Source organism: Gambusia affinis, linkage group LG06, assembly GCF_019740435.1.
Source record: "Gambusia affinis linkage group LG06, SWU_Gaff_1.0, whole genome shotgun sequence".
NCBI classification, from domain to species: Eukaryota; Metazoa; Chordata; class Actinopteri; order Cyprinodontiformes; family Poeciliidae; genus Gambusia; species Gambusia affinis.
The window spans coordinates 28467208-28486163 of record NC_057873.1 but is presented as its reverse complement, the minus strand read 5'-3'; the positions used below and the strand labels follow the sequence as shown (position 1 = coordinate 28486163).

General features: G+C 39.9%; 1 protein-coding gene across 8 annotated transcripts in view; it reads left to right on the top strand.

Annotated features, from left to right (window-relative positions):
- The window catches only part of robo2 (roundabout, axon guidance receptor, homolog 2 (Drosophila)), a 395718-nt gene extending 381782 nt beyond the window's left edge, over positions 1-13936 (top strand). For 5 of the 8 annotated variants that reach the window (XM_044118461.1, XM_044118466.1, XM_044118463.1 and 2 more), the window contains 4 exons: positions 5886-6044; positions 6425-6691; positions 9602-9784; positions 10777-13936. In XM_044118461.1, coding sequence (XP_043974396.1) covers positions 5886-6044; positions 6425-6691; positions 9602-9784; positions 10777-10778 — 611 coding nt within the window. In that variant the 3' untranslated portion in view covers positions 10779-13936. Of the gene's footprint in view, positions 1-5225; positions 5409-5885; positions 6045-6424; positions 6692-9601; positions 9785-10776 lie in introns of all 8 variants that reach the window. The other 3 variants (XM_044118464.1, XM_044118460.1, XM_044118467.1) reach the window with 1 other exon arrangement.
- The last annotated feature ends 5020 nt before the right edge of the window (positions 13937-18956 follow it).

The window sequence follows — 18956 nt, the reverse complement described above, 5'->3', positions numbered from 1 at the left end:
TTTAAAACGGTAACAACCTGGTAGTTTAGGCACCCTCAAATGGTTGCCATGGGAGACTCAAGGAAACATAGAAACATAGAAAGAGTCAAACCAACCCTGTAGGAGCAGTATGTGTTTGAAGGACACAAGAGGGAATAGCATTATGTTATAAAACATGATATAAACTCCAAACAGTCAAAGGTTTTCTGTCAATTTTTGTTAAGAACTGAGCAGATCCAAAATCTCCCTTTTCTTCAGGTGAAGCCAATATTATATTGACTTTAATGTATGCATGAATGAAATGCAGAGAAATTTTCTCCTTTGGCTTTTTTAGGTACCCTTCTCTTGACTGATACCTTTGGCAAAGGAGATTTTGATACTTTAAATTGCCTCCCTGCAAACAACTCTATTTGTCTCCTTTAGATAAAGAATGCAAAGTCAGGAAAACCCTACTAGCACAGCTGAGCTAAAAAAAAAAATACATACAGTATATATTTTTCTATCACAAGGTATAACCCTCTAAAATCACGTAGCTTGGTCTCAAATCTTTCCGTTGCGACACAGTGGCAACTTGACAGAGCCGTGTAGATTTCCTACATCAAAGAGTTAAGAGTTCGCATAATGGAACTCTGATCTAATTAAACTGGAATGATCACAGTTTGATTGGCCTGATGTTTCAGACATTAGAAGAGGTTTTCTTCTGTAGAGAGTGGACGAAAAGTTGCTCTGTGATGTGATTTGCTGAGGCAGTGCTCCCTTAGCTGAGCTGGAGGACTTGGAAGCCTCAGTGCTTTGGCTGGCACTGCCAATACTTCATTATCCTCTCCATTCTTTGTGGGAGGATTGGGCCCAGTGGAATTTCTGTCTTTCTTTCTTAGAGAAAGAAACTGTTAAGAAAGAAATTCAAAGAAAATAGAGAGAGGATAGGCAGAGTGCTCGAAGCTGTTACTCCCTCTGATTTCAGTCGCGGCTGCACAAAAAGAGAGAAATGGGTCATGTCAGTAGATGCACAACCTTTTGCGAGCCTGTGCAGATGTCTCCCAATAATTCTGAGTGAATTTTCCTGCAATCAAAGTGGAAAGCTGTTGCAACTTTTGCTGCCGAAAGTGCAATTCCCCGAAGTCACATCCAGCGAAGTAGCAGCCGTCTCCTTTTAAACGAAGGAGGCCTGCAGATGGGGGCGGGGTGGGGAAGGGGGGGGGAGGGTTGGAAAACTCTGAGGCGGAATTTCCCCAGCGTGTCTGGATACATAAACCACAATCATGATTTTCTGCCCAATTTCAGAAGTGTTACAAGTTATTTCAAAGGCTAGAACTATCCAGGGGAGCAAGAGGCATTGGATTGTTGTGCGAGTTGTGTTCGCTTCAGCGTCCGTCTGCTGCCACTCTTGTGAGGTTTTTCTGTCATGCTGACCTTTTAATTGGTCCAACAATCGTCCCAGTTGCTGCCTCGGCCACCTTTACCCTGGAACCATCCTGGTTCTCTGTTAAAGCAGCCTGTTCCATGGCGTTGCGGTGTGTGAGGAAAGAGATGGGAGTGTGTGAGCTGAGCTCTTTGGGTTTGTGCCACTCAGGCAAAGTCTGCCAAACCATTTCCACTGAAAGCTGTCACATTAGCCGACTGTTCTCCGTGTTTCTGCCCGCCAAAGTGCCATATTTTTATTGGCAGACAGATACTTTTTATTTAAAGTTGCTGGCCCAGCTTTTTATGTGTGTGTGTGGGGGGGGAAATCAAGGCACAAAGAAATACAGTAGGATGCGTATAATCCAGCGGTCATGAGTTGGACAGTGTATATGCATCTTCCCTGTGTGCCTTTTTGACCCGGTTTGACTAGATGTAAAACTTTTTGCCAAGTTCTGATTAAATCCATGTTTGTTTAGTTTTTGTGGGGTTAATTATGATGGCTGAACACGCAGGGGGATTATTTGGACAGAGCGGTTATTGATGTCATGGGATCTGCTTTAAACCATCAAAAGTTTTGTACTGGATTAATGCTAATCAGGTTGTGTTGCCCACGGCCTCCATACTTAATGGTCTGGCTGCCGACTCCCTGCTCCAACTGTTGACTGTAGCTGGGGTGTGAACTGAGTTGTGTCTTTTTCTGTACCAACCATTGGCTCTATCATCTAATCAGTCTATTAACAGATTCTTTAAAAAATATCAGCTACAACTTAAATTTTAAGTGTTTCAGAGCAGACTAAGATGTCTTTGTTATTTTTAATATGAGAATAAAGTTGTAAGAATACAAGAACCAAGTTGTGTTACAGTGAGGAATATTGAGCATCTTTTGTGGTGATAATTATCAGTTTTACAAATAAGGAAATACTTCTCACACATCAGCATCAAATTATTATCAGCTGCAGGACTTTGAAACGATTGTTTAAACTGCTGGATCCTTTTCAACAAAAGAACCACAGACTGGCTAACCAGATCATATCAAAGCTTATTTTTCTTATTAATATTACTACTTCTGCCAATAGTATAGCTTTTTTTATATTATAACTTTATTTTTACATGTATGTCTCTCTTGGTATGCTCCATCATACTTGCGTTACTAACCAATGCTTCCATATTGTTTGCTACACTTGTATCCTCTGTACACCAGTGTGTCTGTACAGGCTTCTTCTTCTAGTGGTTAGAACAGGCAGCCGGTTGATTCATTTGAACACTGCTGCCACCTAGTGACCGGAGACTTGTTTATAAAGACTAAGACAATAAAGACAATTATAAAGTCTTCCTGCATCCCGCACCACACTAGAGCTCAAAAACATTTTCCGTAGTAGAAATATTCTCTGTTTATCCATTTGACATATTCCCTTTTCAAAAAGGTCTTTTTGTCAGCAGAAGAAAATCCATATATGAAAATGCTTTCCTGTTTTAAGGTAGTTAACTCCAAATACTCATTTGTTTTTTTGTTTTTTTTAAAGTGCCTTTTAAGATTTATTGTCTTATCTGAAAACTAAAATGATGCAAAACAAAATTTAATAGTTTTAATATTTTTCTACTTTTGTAGCTGCAAAATATATTTACCCTTTAAAGTACATTCAAGAACTGAAAAAAATGAATTTTTATATGCTGATTCTTAAAACATTCCCGCTGCTTAACCACGGGTGGCTCTGCATTTTTTAAGCAGCAGGATGAAACTCTCCTCTCAGCACCAGGTGTTTCTTTCTCTCCAGCGTTCAGTGAGACGTCACCTGAGGCGCTTGTGAAGCTCCACACAGGTGCTGGCATTGTTCTTTATCAAAAGAAGTTCACAATCAGTTGATGACAGTCCTGCTGCTTCAATGTGTGCATTCCTTTGTGCGTGTGTGTTTTGTAGGTTTGTGTCTGTAATAGTTGAAAGAGGGCAGGCCGGAACAAAATGACTTCACAACATTTTTTCTCTTACAAGAACAAGAAACGGCCTGCGGCAGAAACAAAGTGATTAAATGTAGTGATTGAAATGTTATTTTTCTAAGATCAGTCAGTAGCATTATACGTCTGTGTGTGTACGTAGATTTAAGTACAGGTGTTCAGCCTGTCAGATGTTGTATCTGTAAAAGTTTTAGCAGCTGAGCACACAACAGGCAAAGACCAGGATACGAATGTGACGGAATGGGAACCAGAACCTACAGTAAAAAAACAAAAAAAAAGGTTCCAGTTTTCACAGAAACATTTGAAAATACATTATAAAATTACATTCATATTCATCAATGCCTTTTAATATTTAGATTTTGATAAATACACATATGTAACAAAACAGAAAAAGACCCACTGAATTTTACTTTATTTTACTTGTGTTGAATAAATCCTTTTTTGTCATTTAGCTCTTCAGATCTAGTAACCTGCTGTCTGTAGTGATATTTAATAAAGATATCACGCCAATTTGGGGGTTTTTTCAGACAAGAGAAATATTGCTTTTCTGAAATTAGATTAAAATTTTCTTTTCTTTTTATTTAACTTTTAAAAATATTAGAATAGTATGTAACCAAAAACCGCCCAGTGCCTGTCAGTAGAGGTGTGATACTGACACCTGTCCTGTCAGTATCACCAAAATATGTGACACTGCAGATTTTGGTATTGATTCTGTAACAAGTAAATAAAGAGGCCGCAGTGTTGTAGTACTCGAGATCAGTGACAACAGTCATGGTGACAACAGTCATGATGACAACAGTCATGGTAACAACAGTCATGGTAACAACAGTCATGGTAACAACAGTCATGGTAACAACAGTCATGGTGACGCCTTGTGCTTGGTTACTTCTTGCTTGTTGCTCTTTGGTCAGTGTTCATAGTTGAGTTTTGTTTACTGTCGGGTCATTGTCTCAATTTCTATGTTAATGGTGCAGACAGTGTTGCTTTCTGACATGAATGATATGGGCAAATGCCCAGGGCGTTATCTTTTTAGATCAGCAAAGAACAAAGAGTTTGTAGAGATACTTTTTATTTAAGATTGCTGTATCATCAAACTTCTTATTGCTTACGTGTTTTTGTGTTTTCTTCATTTTAAATATATTGTTCCAACAGAGGAACAGAATTTGGACAAAGTTTATAAGTATTTACAAAATACTTTTATGGCCTACTGGCATTATTTGTGTTCAGTTTTCTGAAGTAAATGAATCACGAATAATGTCAATTTGACAGCAAACTGAAATAAAATCTTTTTTAAGGTACAGTTGAGACACTAAAACACAAAAATAAGCTAAAATGTCAAGAGGGAATCTGAAACTAAAGAATCGATCTTACAATGCTGGCATTGTTCTGATACAGATACCGACATGATATTGATATTATGAATGTTTTGAATAAATCTTCTCACTTTTACCTGTCTGTATCTGGAACAATGAACCAGATGAAGAGCAGAAGGCAGACTTTATGGACAATCAAAGGCTTAAATGAGGAAAACTGAAATTCACTTAGCAATGTCCTAAATCTAGAATTTAGAGCAGAAGGAACTGACAACCAATGAATGAAGTTGCTCATTATAAATATTGAGCAGGGGTGCTTAATGGAACAATGGAACAAGGTCGATTGATTTAGATGGAGAGGGAATAAAAAAATCACAATTACTAAATGGAACAAAATTCAAGAATGACTCAAGAAAACAGAAAATCTCAAGATAAAAAGAGAGACAGGAACCAGAATACCAAAACTATGATCCATAAGAACCAAGAACTCAAGCAGTCTTAAGATCCAGGACGAGACGGCCTTATGGTATGATGAACTCCCAAAACAGTCTCACTGAAAGCTGTGGTGTTCCACAGGGTCCATGGTGAATGGGTGGGGCTCGGCCTCGGAGGATGAGCGTAATTTTTCCAGCCATAGATCCAGTCTGGGCAGTTCTTCCGATGGCTCCATCTTTACCCACTGCAGCTTTGCCCAGGCCCTTGTGGCTGCTGCAGACAAGGCAGGCTACCGCCTTGAGGGAACCAGCCTCAGCAAGAGAGGTTGGTTTGTGGAAACCGGATCCCCACTGCTGCAGTGGAGCCGCTCTCCTCTAATAATTCCCTCTGTCATCAGCTGGCTGATGGTTTCTGCCTTCATGTTTTCTTGGCCTTTCTGCTTTTTTTGGAATCTGCACATAGACTGTGCATGGCCCTCCTCTTGATTCTCCTTTTTTCTTCCATGGGTTGCATAAGTAAAAGATGGGAGACCAGTTAAATATGCAAGCTTTTACTCTTTTTGTTCTCTCTCTCTCTCAATCCTCCACTTGTGAATGAATGAAAACCGTTTTCTTCAAACAGTTTTGCCAAACTGAGTTGAAGTCACGTGTCTTTAATGGTATCACTTCCATCTCTGCTCTCTGGGTGGCAGCTCCTCAGGGCTTTATTAACCGGGCGGCTATTTGGTTAATGGAATCAGTGTTTTTTTTTTTTTATGCACTACGAGTATAAATTTGGATTGACTGATTTGTTGGTTTGCAGGTAAAGGCTTGTCCCACAGGCCCCGTCCCAGCAGTCCGTTTTCAACAGATGGCAGCACAGTCGGCACACACAGCTTGGGCCACCAGAGGGCCACCAGGCCCACCCGCAAACCACGAAGTCAAGGCACAACACCTCACCGGAGAGACGCTGGTGCAGACGGTGAGGCCAACACGGCAGAAACAGTTGTTTTGGTGTATGTCTACACCAGCTTTGCTCACCTAAATGCTGCAGTATTTGCTAATCTTTCTGAGTTCATTATTCAGTTTCAGTTATTTTGGACAGAGAGCATCAATGCCAATCTTTTAGTCTGTTCACAAATTCCCATCTAGATCTGTACTTTCATGATTTTACTTTAGTCTTTAGCTCCATACATCTTTCCATCACCTCTGAAAATATTCTATTACAGTGATTTGTATTTGTACATCCTTCTTTCAATTAAAAATTATGAACTGCCTGTCTTGGTTTATCTCATATGCTAAAAAGGCAAAAGGTTTGCATGTCAGTTAATCTGATCCACCATGTGGTTTTCCTTTACAAAGACCTACCTCCCCCCCCTGAGCCTCCTCCCTGTCAGGGCCAGGGCCGCATCCAGGGGACCCGCAGTGTAAACAGCATGGCACCACCCACGGACAGGAAGGCTGCGTCTCTGGAGCGCACGCCCATGTCAGGACCGCTCTGTGGGCCAGACGACATGAAGAGCTCTATTGACAGACAGATGCGAACCTCTCTGGAACATCACCGCCAGGCCCAGGACCGGCTGGGCTCCATGGACCGGACGGACGATGCCCGCAGGTGCCACAAATCAGGTACAGAGGAAACCAAGACCGTCTCCAAACTCAACTCCAACTTTCAACTCCAATAGTAACATAAAGTGAACTCATGTGAAGTTATGATGTTTAAAGCTGCAGCGCTTCAGTGTCAAACAAACCTCATAAACATGTCAGTAAGTTCAGGTATTCTCTTGTTAGATAAGATAAAGGCTGGCCTATCAACTGATTTTATCAATCAAATTTTTGGTTTTGTAGATTTCCTCTTTGGACGCCCACGCCCAAGGCCGCCATCTTGTTTTACAGCTTTTTTTAACTGGACATTGAGTTTGGCTAAACTTTTTGATGGAATACTAAGGCCAGGATACGATCTGGTTTTATAAATTATGAAAACGAAGTCATATTATTATAAGAATACATTTATATGTATTCCACTGATAGTGGAACCTTTTTTAAAAAATAAAACAAATGACATTAGCAGAATAAAGTTGGAATCTATTAACAAAAAAAACTAATAACAGAATGAAATTGATAAATGTTGAGGGTCTTGTGAAGTTATACTTTGGTGTGTTTTACAGAAAGAAATACTTACATTTTAACACGTCAGCGTCAACTTGATATCAATAACAGAGCTTTGAAACGAACTGAGTTAGTTATGTCAAATCTTTTTTTCTCATTAAAACACTTGTTTTCTGTCCATTTCTGCTCACATTGTGTCTTTATTTACTAATATTATGACCAGATTTTTGTAATAGACAAACATTCTCTTTGCCTCGCCCTAATTCTCCTTCTTACAGTCCAGGATAGGGATGATTGAAATAAAAACTGCTTTATAAAAATGTTTTCTGTCATTTCTTTTTTCAAAAAAGAAAGAGAGCAGAAAAAAATGTAAATCGGACCTGGTGGGAGAAAGTATGAGATTTTATTTTTAAGCCATATCAGTCAGCAATATTTTTGACTGAGGATAAAATTGACAATTTGAGTTTTAATAGTTGGACTAGTGCCCTGTCGTGGACTGAAATTTTAACAATTGGATATCCACATATTAGGAAAAATAAAAAAATACATCTTCTATTTACCTCAGATAATTCTGGAAATTAGAAAGAGTACGCAGGATATGTTCCAGTGAAATCAAGAAAAGAACAAAGACAGTGAGGTGTGGGCGCAGCTGTGCGTCGATTGCACAGTGTTTGTTCTCTTAGTTCTCGTGTTAAATCGAGTTTCCACGCCGCTTCGAGACTGAGCGAGCAGATTGCACCGTCTGCCACTTTATCTGCTTTCCAGGATTCTCCCCCGTCTCCCCTCCCTCCGCCCCCCGTTGCCCCTGAAAGTGTTGCCAGTGACGACCCGATAGACGGACCGTAATGGCCGCCGCTCTGCGCCCCATCTGCGCATTTGTGTGTGTGTGATCGTTAGCGCTGTCCGTGCTGCGCTGCCCGGTCCTGCTGGTGCCAGGGATTAAAAAAACAAAAAACTGATAGGTGTAAGACAACAAACGGCGGCTACAGTCAGCGAGGGTCCTGACTGATGTTCAGGAGAATCATCGGAGGTCAGGGTGGGCTCCATTACAGTCATTAGCAGAACAGTGGGAAGCAGTTTGATGAGATTTCACGTGATGATAGAGACTGCTGAGGGTTAATGTTGAGCTGCCCCGCAGTGGGGGGGAGGGGCAGTGCAACCAGTGGACCCTCTATTGTTGTTCCCCACGACAAATCTGGTGGCTGGAAGGAGAGGTCGAGGGTCATCCCTGTAGCTCACCCTGGCATGGCTTGCTGGCACTGCCACTCTGCAGATGTCACGTTCCGATGGGGGGCTTTTTGTCTTTTTTTCTTTCGTCCTGCGTCATGTAGCTGTGAAACATTTCCAGTTTGAGGGAAAGTATCGACCACATCAGTGTTTTCCTGCGTCGATATTTTGCTAATTCATTTGTCCACACATAGAAAAATGTTCCATTTCTTTATTAATTAATTCAGTTCAGTTTAAAAAAACACTTCATTTATCCCAAAGGGAAATTAAATGTCTTATGTTGTGGATGGTGATGCTCTGGGCAGGAACATAGCAGTTTTGCAACGACTCTAAAAAGGCCTCTGACTGAAGGCTGCTGACAGACCAACGTCTGAATTTCCAGACAGAGATGATATTTGGCTGCAGTATTACCAGGATGACACCAAGCTCTGCTAATCCACTTCATTTGCTCCACTTTAAATGGAAATCTAAGATCAAGATGGATGGAAGATGGTTTGAACTTCCTCCTTCTCCCACAAATCTCCTCTGGGGTTTAGAGTCATAGTTCAGGTTTTATTTGAGCTTTCGACATGCTAATCATCTGCTCCCAGTTGTAAAAGTAATAATGTGTTGCCATGGTTACACATGACAACTGTTTAAAAAAAAAAAGTAAGACCAGCATCCACAGCCAGAGGGAATAATTGTCCAAACATGCAACGCCTCGACTAAAACACAATGAACTAAAGTGTCAAATAAGAACAAGTCAGAAGTGAGTGACTTCACCAGGAGCAGCACAATTCAGTTCCATTCTAGATACATTCTAGATCACTCTAATGTATTTGTTATGAAGTAAAATCACAAATTTTACTTTGTGATTTTACTTTATTAAACTTGTCAGAATTAATTACTGACAAGTTTAATGCGAAGTGAAAAAGCATAAGAGAACTTCAAAACGTCTGCTGTAGGAACCTTCAGCCAGCTGGATCCTGAGCGCTCCTGACTTCATGTTCATGTTTTCACTCCCCTTAATTACACGTAAAACAAACCATGGACACGTTTCTTTTCGTTGTAATTAAATTCATGGATTGCCGGGGGTTGTCACCGACATCCCTTCTGTCATCATTTTTGTTAGAAATGTTTTTATCGAGAACAAAAAACTGAGACATTCAGTACTATTTTTGCCTGTGTTTTTTCTGTAAAACCGTCCACCATTTTGTTTTTCAGAGGATGGGTGTGTCCCGTACAGCAAGCCGTCCTTCCCCTCCCCCGGGGGCCACAGCTCCTCTGGGACGGCCTCCTCCAAGGGGTCAACAGGGCCGCGCAAGACCGACGGGCCGCGGCAACCACAACAGTGGACCGCTACGGAGCATGCCGAATTTCTGGGGGCCAACGGACATGGAGAGTTATGTAAGGACTTGTTTCCATGTTAGCACCATTCTTTTATGACTTTACACAAGAATGAAAAAAAATAAATAAATCAAAATGTTTTTTATGATGATAAAGTCAGTGTTTATTGTCCCCACATTTCCTTTTTACTGGCTTGGATACAACGTGTTGAACGTATATTCATTTTTGGAATATAATAGGAATATCTTTTATTGTCCCACAAAGGGGAAATTTCTGTGGCAACAGTCAATCAACATAAGACTCACAAAAACAAAATAAAAAAAAAAAATTCTGTACAGTAAGGACAACATTTCAACATTAATACCATGCAGTTATAAGTATAAGTTAAATGTATAAAAGCGATTTGGTCAATTTAATAATGTACAAAGTGTACATTTTTAAAAGTACACTTTGTACATTTAAAAGTGTACATTTTTACACTTGTACAGGCCAAACAAATGTGTATTTATGTTTATATGCATGTGAACATGGGAAAAATGAGATTTAGAGTCCCGCGCATTGCAGACAAATAAACGCTAATTTTTCCACAAACTTGCTTTGACACAATTCCCAATTCACATCGTCTTCTGTATTTAACATTTTTATATTCTAATACGCTATTTAAAAGTAGTTCCAACTATATGTCTGTCCACAAAAATCAGCCTCCAGCCGCCATGTTTAATCCCTAACAGGAAGTTGTGGTTGGTTTGAAGCAATCTGATTGGCTGACATGGGTTTTAGCTTTGTGCTACACTGCCCCCTGTGGGTGTGCCACGTTTAAAGCAACGCTCAGGCGGATTTGTGTTGCTACGATGTCTTTATAACACACAAGTGAAACTTTGTAGCAATAAATTGTATCATAACTTGCCAAAATGTGGAAACATTCAACAAATATTAATACCTTTGCTCTGCAAACATGTGTAACCAGGCTTTTGAGGCCTTCATTTCCACTTTTTCTGGGATGTTTTTCTGGACCGTCTTCATGTTTTCCTCCATGCTCATCTCTTCCACAGAGTGACCCTCCTGGGCTCCCGTCAGGGTCAATAAACGTTCTCCTCTGACCGGTGTGTTCTCAGAGGGGAAGGCGCGCGGCGGCGGAGGGCGCCACAGCGACGAAGCAGTTTCACAGAACTGTACATGTGATGTAAAGTCACAAACATACTGTACATCTCACAATGGTTTTGTCCTCGAGAAAATATTTTCCACCACCTACCTTACTGTAATTTTCTTTTTGTTAGAAAAAGGCAAGTTTAAAAAAGGAAAAAAAAAAAAAAGGAAACATCTATGTGGGGGGGGAAACTTTGTTGTATCTACCCTTCGGGAAAAGGGAATTTTGTTTCCTGTAAATATTTTCTTTGCCATGTTGTTGCATTGCTATGCAAACCCGATAGAGTTTAATTTTTTTTTATTTTTATTTCCATATACAATAACAGTTGGGTTTACCTGGTTATTTGTACTATATGTGAATTAAGTGGCTTTTGTGCCATAAGATAATTGTTTTTCTTTAATCCATTGTTTGTTAATAGCTACCATTAATTATTATTATTAATATGATCATTATTATTAATATTATTAATTATTGTTTTTTTTGCACTGCAATTTTTGGTGATAAGCACAAAAACATAGCTCCTGCTGACATGAAGAACCGGAAGAATATGTGAAGAGGAGTTTCTGTACTGTAAAGTAAAGAGAAGAAGATTATATTCTAGTGTACAGAGAGATATTAAAGAGTCACGCTTTTCTCACAGACAGCATCCATTTCTACAGTAGAGACGAACCGAGTGGCAGACGCTAGTCCTGAAGGCGCGAGGCAGAGCTACAAGGCCTGGGAACGGATCCGAAACGTTGGTTAGCTATTAATTTATTGTTCTTTTTTTTTTTTTTTTAAGTTTATGGTTTAGTGCCTAAATCATTTTACAAAGAGGATCTCATGCTCTTACCCAGTATAACCTGAAAATTCAAAAAATCAAATCAAATCAAGCGGTGAACTTTGTCTGGATGCTGACATCACGTCATAGCACAAATACGGTTTTATTTTTATCATATTAAGTTACAAACGCATCTAAACCTCCTTCAATAACTAAATTACACCGTTTACATTTTATTCGAGCTGATTTTGTTTTACATTTGCTGTTTTAGCACTTTTTTAATCACTTAATCTGTTATCACCAATCGTATCAATGAAGAAAACATTTAGTTTACTGGGAACAGCCGAGTTATTAATGTGGCTTATGTGGGAAAGTTGGTGACTCAGATGTGAAACAAATGGTCGTTGGCCCTTGCCTAGCAACACTTATTAAAACTGAGAGTGAGCTCAATGCACCAATGGAAGTGCTGGGACACACCCAGTTCAATGTGTCAACTATAAACCTAGATTAAACTGTCTTCACTGTCACTGGTGTTTCAAAATCATATTTAAAATAAATTATGCTTAACCTGGTGGGGAGGCGAGTAAAGCCTGGTGGCCCGCCAGGCTTATAATGCACAGGGGGAAAGTCAGTGAGCTATAGATGGATTAGATCAAATTGATTTGTCTTTAAAGTCCCCTATTAAAGTCAGAAATGAAAAAAGGGCAAAGTGGCCAGCATCCACAACAAGTACGATCAGTAAAGTCTTGTCGGAAGCTTTTATTTATTTATTCTCTTATGGTAACTGCTACACACTGCACATCTTTAGGGTAGAGAGCTGACGAAGCAAAGGCCTTGTATGTTAGTCAGTGGCTCCACTGCCTTCATGTCTACAGCCACAGTGGGAAGCAAAAAATCCTTTCTTATTGACCCGACTGCCACAAAAACATGCTCGTATCATTTACCGCTTTCGACTTCACAACATCAGATTTTTTTAGATATGAATCTTTTCCAACAAATGTCCTTTTTGGAAGCTAAGCTTGTTTCTTTGTATGCCTTTTATGGACTCCCAAAACGCTGCTTACAACAATGTTTTTCAATTGTAATGTTCAGGATTTTTGTGGTTCAACGACTGTTTGTTTTGTCTTTTTTTGTACTGCTAATGTTGATAAAAAAAAAGGGGGGGGGTAGGTGAGTAGGGGAAACTAAAGGCCATCAAAATGCTGTTGTACTGTTGTCGTAACACCATTGTCGTATTTTATTTTATTTTGTAAGGATACACCCAGTGGCCAGTGTTCTGGGAATGAGGTGCAGAGAGTATCTCAGGTTATTTTGCATTCTGGTGGTGTTTATGTATGTGTATATATGTGTATATATCCATACACATCTCCACTTGATTATTCCATTCCTTTTTCATTAATAAACACTTTCCATCCCATGTTGGAATCTGTTATACCCCCATTTTTTGTCATTATTTTCATTACTTTTTAATTTTCTGCTGTGGACTTTGATCCCGATGTGCTGGTTCATCCAACTTAAAGACAAGATGTCAGTAAAAGAACATACCAAATTTGAAATTGATATTTCTAACGTTCGTGTCTTTAATACTCAATTTTCTTTTAAATCACAGTGTCGTTTTGTATTTATTAAAATGCTAATAAAGGTATATTGTGAAATATGCATAAAATTTGTAAGATATGAAATGTGTTTTCTTTTTTCTTTTTAACTGTTACCTTTGTTCCTTGTGAACGTGTGTGTCGGAGCTGAGCAGCGAGGCCGTTGAGAGGTGATGTGGAGACCGTGCTCTCAGCACGGTGATACGCCGGTCGGTCGTCATCCAAGTCGCTCTTCGTCTTGCATGTTCACTGCACTGCTCTTCTCGAGTCGCAACGTTTCGACACGGGGAGTAAAAACACAATTTGCTCGTCAAGGCAAAAGAGAAAATGTCTTTCAAAGTGCTTTACCTCTTTTTGTTCATTTTCCTAATATTGTTGGTTCTTTGTAGCCTATCTGTGTCTTTCCTTTTTGCTATAAAAGCAGATTAAAAATGACAAAAAGTGAAAGTTGTTGGGTGAAGTCTTTCCTGTACAGCATGGGGTGAGGTAACACTCCAACTCCAAGGCCATTTCTACAGTACGGTTCTCCTTTCTTGTTTTTTTTCTCCACCTCTCTGTACACCTCCTCCTGTATCCACTTGCATGTTCTCCGAAAAAGAGAGTGAATCAAGAAAATAAACTCCTACAGTTTAGTTCTGATGACCTGTAAAATAAGTCCATCTTTTATTTCCTTGTACCTGGATCAATATCAAATAAAAATATTTTTGAAAAACGAATTTAAATGACTTAAATCCTTTATCCTTGAAGGAGAGAGATTTAATATATCTACTAATTAGTTGGCAAGATACCCTTAGCGTGCTAACTACCTAATGCTAACTCATGCTAATGGCTTACGTTAGCATAGTAAACTACATTTACTATGTTAATGCTGCCTTCCAGTTGAGGTTGAAACTTTGCGTTTCAATATGGCCACTCATCACAACATTAGTAGACAACTGTGGGGAAAACATATATTTTTAATTAGTTACCTTTAGTCAATATTGTATATGCTCATCATAGTGAGCAAATCAGTGCGTTCAGAGGGGGAAGAAGCATATTTTTAATTTATGTTTTTTATTTGTTGATGACTTGGAGATGTTACAGCAGCAGGGATATGAAACAGAATTTTATAGCCCTAGTCCAACACACCTGAATCAAATAGCTAAATTAGCTTCTCTGTATGTAGACAGGTTCTCCAGAGTCCTGCTAATGACCTAATTATTTGATTCGAGTGTGTTGAAGCAGAGACAGATCTGAAAGTTGCAGGACGCCGGCCCTCCAGGGCTGGAGTTTGACACCTGAGAACTCCAGGAACCGGTGAGTTGCTGTTAATTGTCCCTCCACTCTCATTTCCAGCCTTTAACTCGCTGTGTGTGTGCAGCAGCTCTGCTAATTATATGCATATTTTTTAAGTTCTGAAGATCACGTCCAGAGGATGTTACAAATTTAAACCAACTTGATTCTGGAGGCAATCACTGAATTTAGAATGGACCTTATTTATGTCCCCACCACGTTTCAGGTTCAGGAAATGTATTACTTTTTATATTTTCCATAAATGTTTTAGGTTTACTACAGATGTTGGCAAGTTTTGATTCCTTTTTTTTTTTTTTTGCATTGTTTGTAAAATATCACACACATTAGCAGCACACTCTAGACAATTCAATTTGGTGCACCAAGGATTTCTTGTTCTGATTCTGTACGCAGGGCCAGTGCTAGCTTTTTAAGTGCCCTCAGCCCAAATGCATTGTGGTGCCCCCACTACTCAACACACACACACACGCACACACACCTGCCTCTGAACTTAATTATGCTGAATTTATGAGTGCATTTCTTTTCATTTTCCTGTAGAAATAAAGAGACTCACATAGATAATAGATTTTCAGTGGAAATCAGAAAATAATGTTCAATGAGTAAAATGTAACAAATGCAACTATGACTCATTCTATAAAGTGCTGCTAGAAAAATACTTCTTTTTGTGCAGTTGTCACATAGTTTGATGCCTCAGAAAAGCAAACAAAGTCTGACTTTACACAGAAACCTGGTCCTTACAATCATGACAGGTTTTGTTTTCCTGAGGACGATTCTGTAGAAGGAGCTCATTTCTTCGGTGTATTTCTCTGATCATATTAAAATTCTCATAACTATTAGTTCAACCTTCACAACATTTAGTCCTTTGTGCTCATCAGGGAAGCAGCTTCTCATTCTTTCCAACAAATTGCAAATTCTTTTGGACATGCCTCATTTGCCTCATTTGTGTTGAGTTTTGCAACATTTTAATTTTCTTATATTATGTCAGTTAATGGAATATTCTTATGTATGTCAAATAGTCATTTTTCTGTTTCAACATCCAGCTTTGAAGGACTGAATACAAGCCGGCATGACAACTAATGATTCAATGTATCGTCTGCAATAAATCTGGCTCCAGCAGCAGGAAGAGGAGGAGATTCAGGAAGGAAACTCTGTGATGTCATTGGACCTTTAATTTCTCAGGACTTCACTGGTGGACAAAGTTAAATCCTGAAACTGACAGGCGAGAAGAGGTAGTAGTCTACCTGTTTAGTTATCCATAGCTCTTGCTGACCACAGCAGTTACTGTTGGAATAGAGCCAAAGACTTCACACTGAGCGTTGCTAACCAGGCTGCTGTAGCTAAAGCTGCTGTAGCTAAAGCTGCTGTAGCTAAAGCTGCTGTAGCTAAAGCTGCTGTAGCTAAAGCTGCTGCAGCTAAAGTCAGCAAGAGTGTTTGGTCTCTTTAGAGCCTCATTCCAGGGACTGTTTTAATCACCGAGAGTCCCATAAGGTCAGGCTTATGTCTTCTATAAGTATTTTTCTTTGTTTCATGCCACTAAGTTAAGTAAAATAGCTCTAGAAACGTTTCTAAACTGTCCTGTTTCCTTAAAGCTAACAGCAGCTAAGCTAGATGCAGCTATAGCTACATACAGCTTCCCTGCTAATGCTAATCCTTTTTTTTTAATGGTTGTTGATTTCTGTTTCATTTGACTTTTGAATTGTGAAACAATGTTTGGAATACACACCAAGTTAGCGAGGCAAAGGCTTGAGAAAATGCTGCTCTACCTGAGCTCCACAGTAGGGCTGCAGCTAACGATTATTTTAGTTATTGATTAATAAAACACTGGTTCATTTTGCCCATTTTTCATTTAACCACTTGAGATTTTGTTTATACAATATTAAAAATTCACAAAATGAGGCAAATAAATTCCTTTTGTAGATAAAACATTTTTGCCTAAGTGCAATAAAATGTATATTTCTTGTATAGTTTTGTCTTTGTTATTCCTTTGATTGTTCTGACAACAAAATTGTCTTCTTTTGAGTGACGATTAATCGATTACTAAATTATTTGACGATTATTTTTTAAATTAATTGATTCATCACGATTAATCCAATTAGTTTTTTTCAGCCCTATTCTACAGGTCTGGGTTGCCTTTTCTGAATCTATAGCATACAAACAGGAAACCATTGATACCTGATCCCACATTCACATCACTAAACACAACTAAATATGTGCTTTTCTGCAGCTACATAGATGTTGACCTACATTTTATTCAGTCAGTGCTTGCTTTGGTTTAAAGTTTCTTTTTTGTTCCTGAGGTTTTTTTTTTCTTGATTGTGCACACCTCTTGAGTTTTTATTTTTACTTAAAAATATTCCAGTGTTAAAATAAAAACAAGCCCTCACACAATGAGAAGAAGCTGTGTGTGAAGATCTTATTCTCCTATTTCTGTTGCGGCGTATTTTTGCATTTGTGTGCATGAAACAGGTTCCCTGATCCATCCGACCCTTTTAAACAAACCCATCAGACAGACAGGAAGAGAGAGAGAGAGAGAGAGAGAGAGAGAGAGAACTGCATTTGCTTCACAGCTCTTCCTCTGTTTGTGCCTGGCAAGCACGTACCAGTAATGACTGCTCCACTTCTTGCCAACGAAGCAACTTTCCTCCTCATGTTTTATTTCCAACTGTTTACCGGAGTGTGAGTGTCTGTGTGTGTGTATACTCCACCTGCTCCCTATTTTTCTTCTTCATTTGAATGAGCCACAAACAGAGATTTCAGTAGAGTGCTTGTTTCTTTGCAGCCTTCTTTTTTTCTCTCTCTCTCACCTTGTTGTAATCGTTGCATCACATTTCGGCCGGTTAGCCGGGCAGAGAGAGAAAACAAGCTTCGCTCAGCAAACAGACTGCAGCGGGATGTGAGTTATCAGGGTGTAATGAGCGGGAGTGAGCGCGCATGTGAATGTGTGTGTGCTTTGACCTGTGTGAACCTCCCCACACACACCTTCTTCAAATCTAACAAAATTAGTGTCAAACGTTTGCGCTGCTTTGTGGAGTAAAAACTTTAATTTGTGCTGCTGTCATTTTAGAGATACTAATAAAGATGTTTCCAGGGGTCATCGGAGGTCATCGTCATCACCTTAAAAGCGAAAACAGCACAAACAAAAGTTTTGCCTGCACAAACGCAGCACAAACGCTTCACACCAGATTCGTTAGATGTGAATTCGGTGGTGGGGGCCGTCTGATGTCTGACACAGTGTTTGTTCCAGGGCGGACGCTGCGGTATGAGCTCACATACGTCTGTGCGGTGCGTTGATGAAAGGAAGCATCTACTGCTTGTGCTGCAGGATGTTTTTTACCCCCCCACCCCGCAGCCCCTCACTTCTGCTTTTGTCGGACGACTGGTGACAATGAGTGGAGGTGAGAGGGCAGCAGAAGCAAGGCAACACCATTCATCACACATGTCAAACAGTTAGAGCAGCTGTGTGGGACACAGTGAAAATTAGCATTTCATCCCTCTCTCCCTCCCTCTTGTCTGTCTTCAGCCCACATCTCTCTCTATTTTTCCATCATAGCTCTACATGTGATAAATGAGTCCTGAAGACGTGTAATTTTCCCAGCTGTTTGGATGAAAACATGCCGTTATTGACCAGCACTTTGCCTGTATTGTAGTTTGTGTGGCTGATTAAATGCAGCTGTTCCACTTCCCCTCCTCACCTCCTCACCCAATCATCATTCCCTTTGGACGTAACGTGAGGGTTGGTGGTCCGCGGTGATGCTGTGAGGTAATGGGACTGAGAACCACGGGTTTGTCATGGCAACATGCAAGGGCGTAGGTTTGGTCTAAGTTTTGGTGGGACCTTACAACTTACTGACCAACACCCCCCCCCCGCCCCCGACCATTTTTGACCGGGGGGGCGGGGGGGGGAGCACCACATTGGCTTAATAATGGGTCCACTCACTGTACTTACAGCCGAGGTAGCGAAATAATTTCTAATGCCTGTCGTCCTTTTCTTTTTTGGTGGCGACATGGTCTCGGAGACTCATAATAAATGTCAAACTCAGAAGGAGACGCGTTCACTTTCAGCACCATGGACCAAGCTTCCATTCCGCGTGCGGCCAGCTGGCCGCCGCCTGTTGCAGCCAATCAAAGAACGTAGATCCACGTTCTTTGAGCCAATAGCGGCATGGGTCGTCATAGTTTATAACAGCGAATTTTAAAATGAATGCTACCACTGCGTAGTATATTGAAATATTAAACTAATCAATGTCGATTTTCGTTTATTTATTTTGTTTTTGTTAAAAAATACATATGTTTTTTTTTTATTAATATGGCAAAAATTGGTTGGGACTATTTTATATCCCTTGAATATTGGTCGTGACATGTCACGACCATCCATACCCAAACCTACGGCCATGGCAACATGGATGATCTCTGTCTTTATTAGCGATGCACTGGACTGAT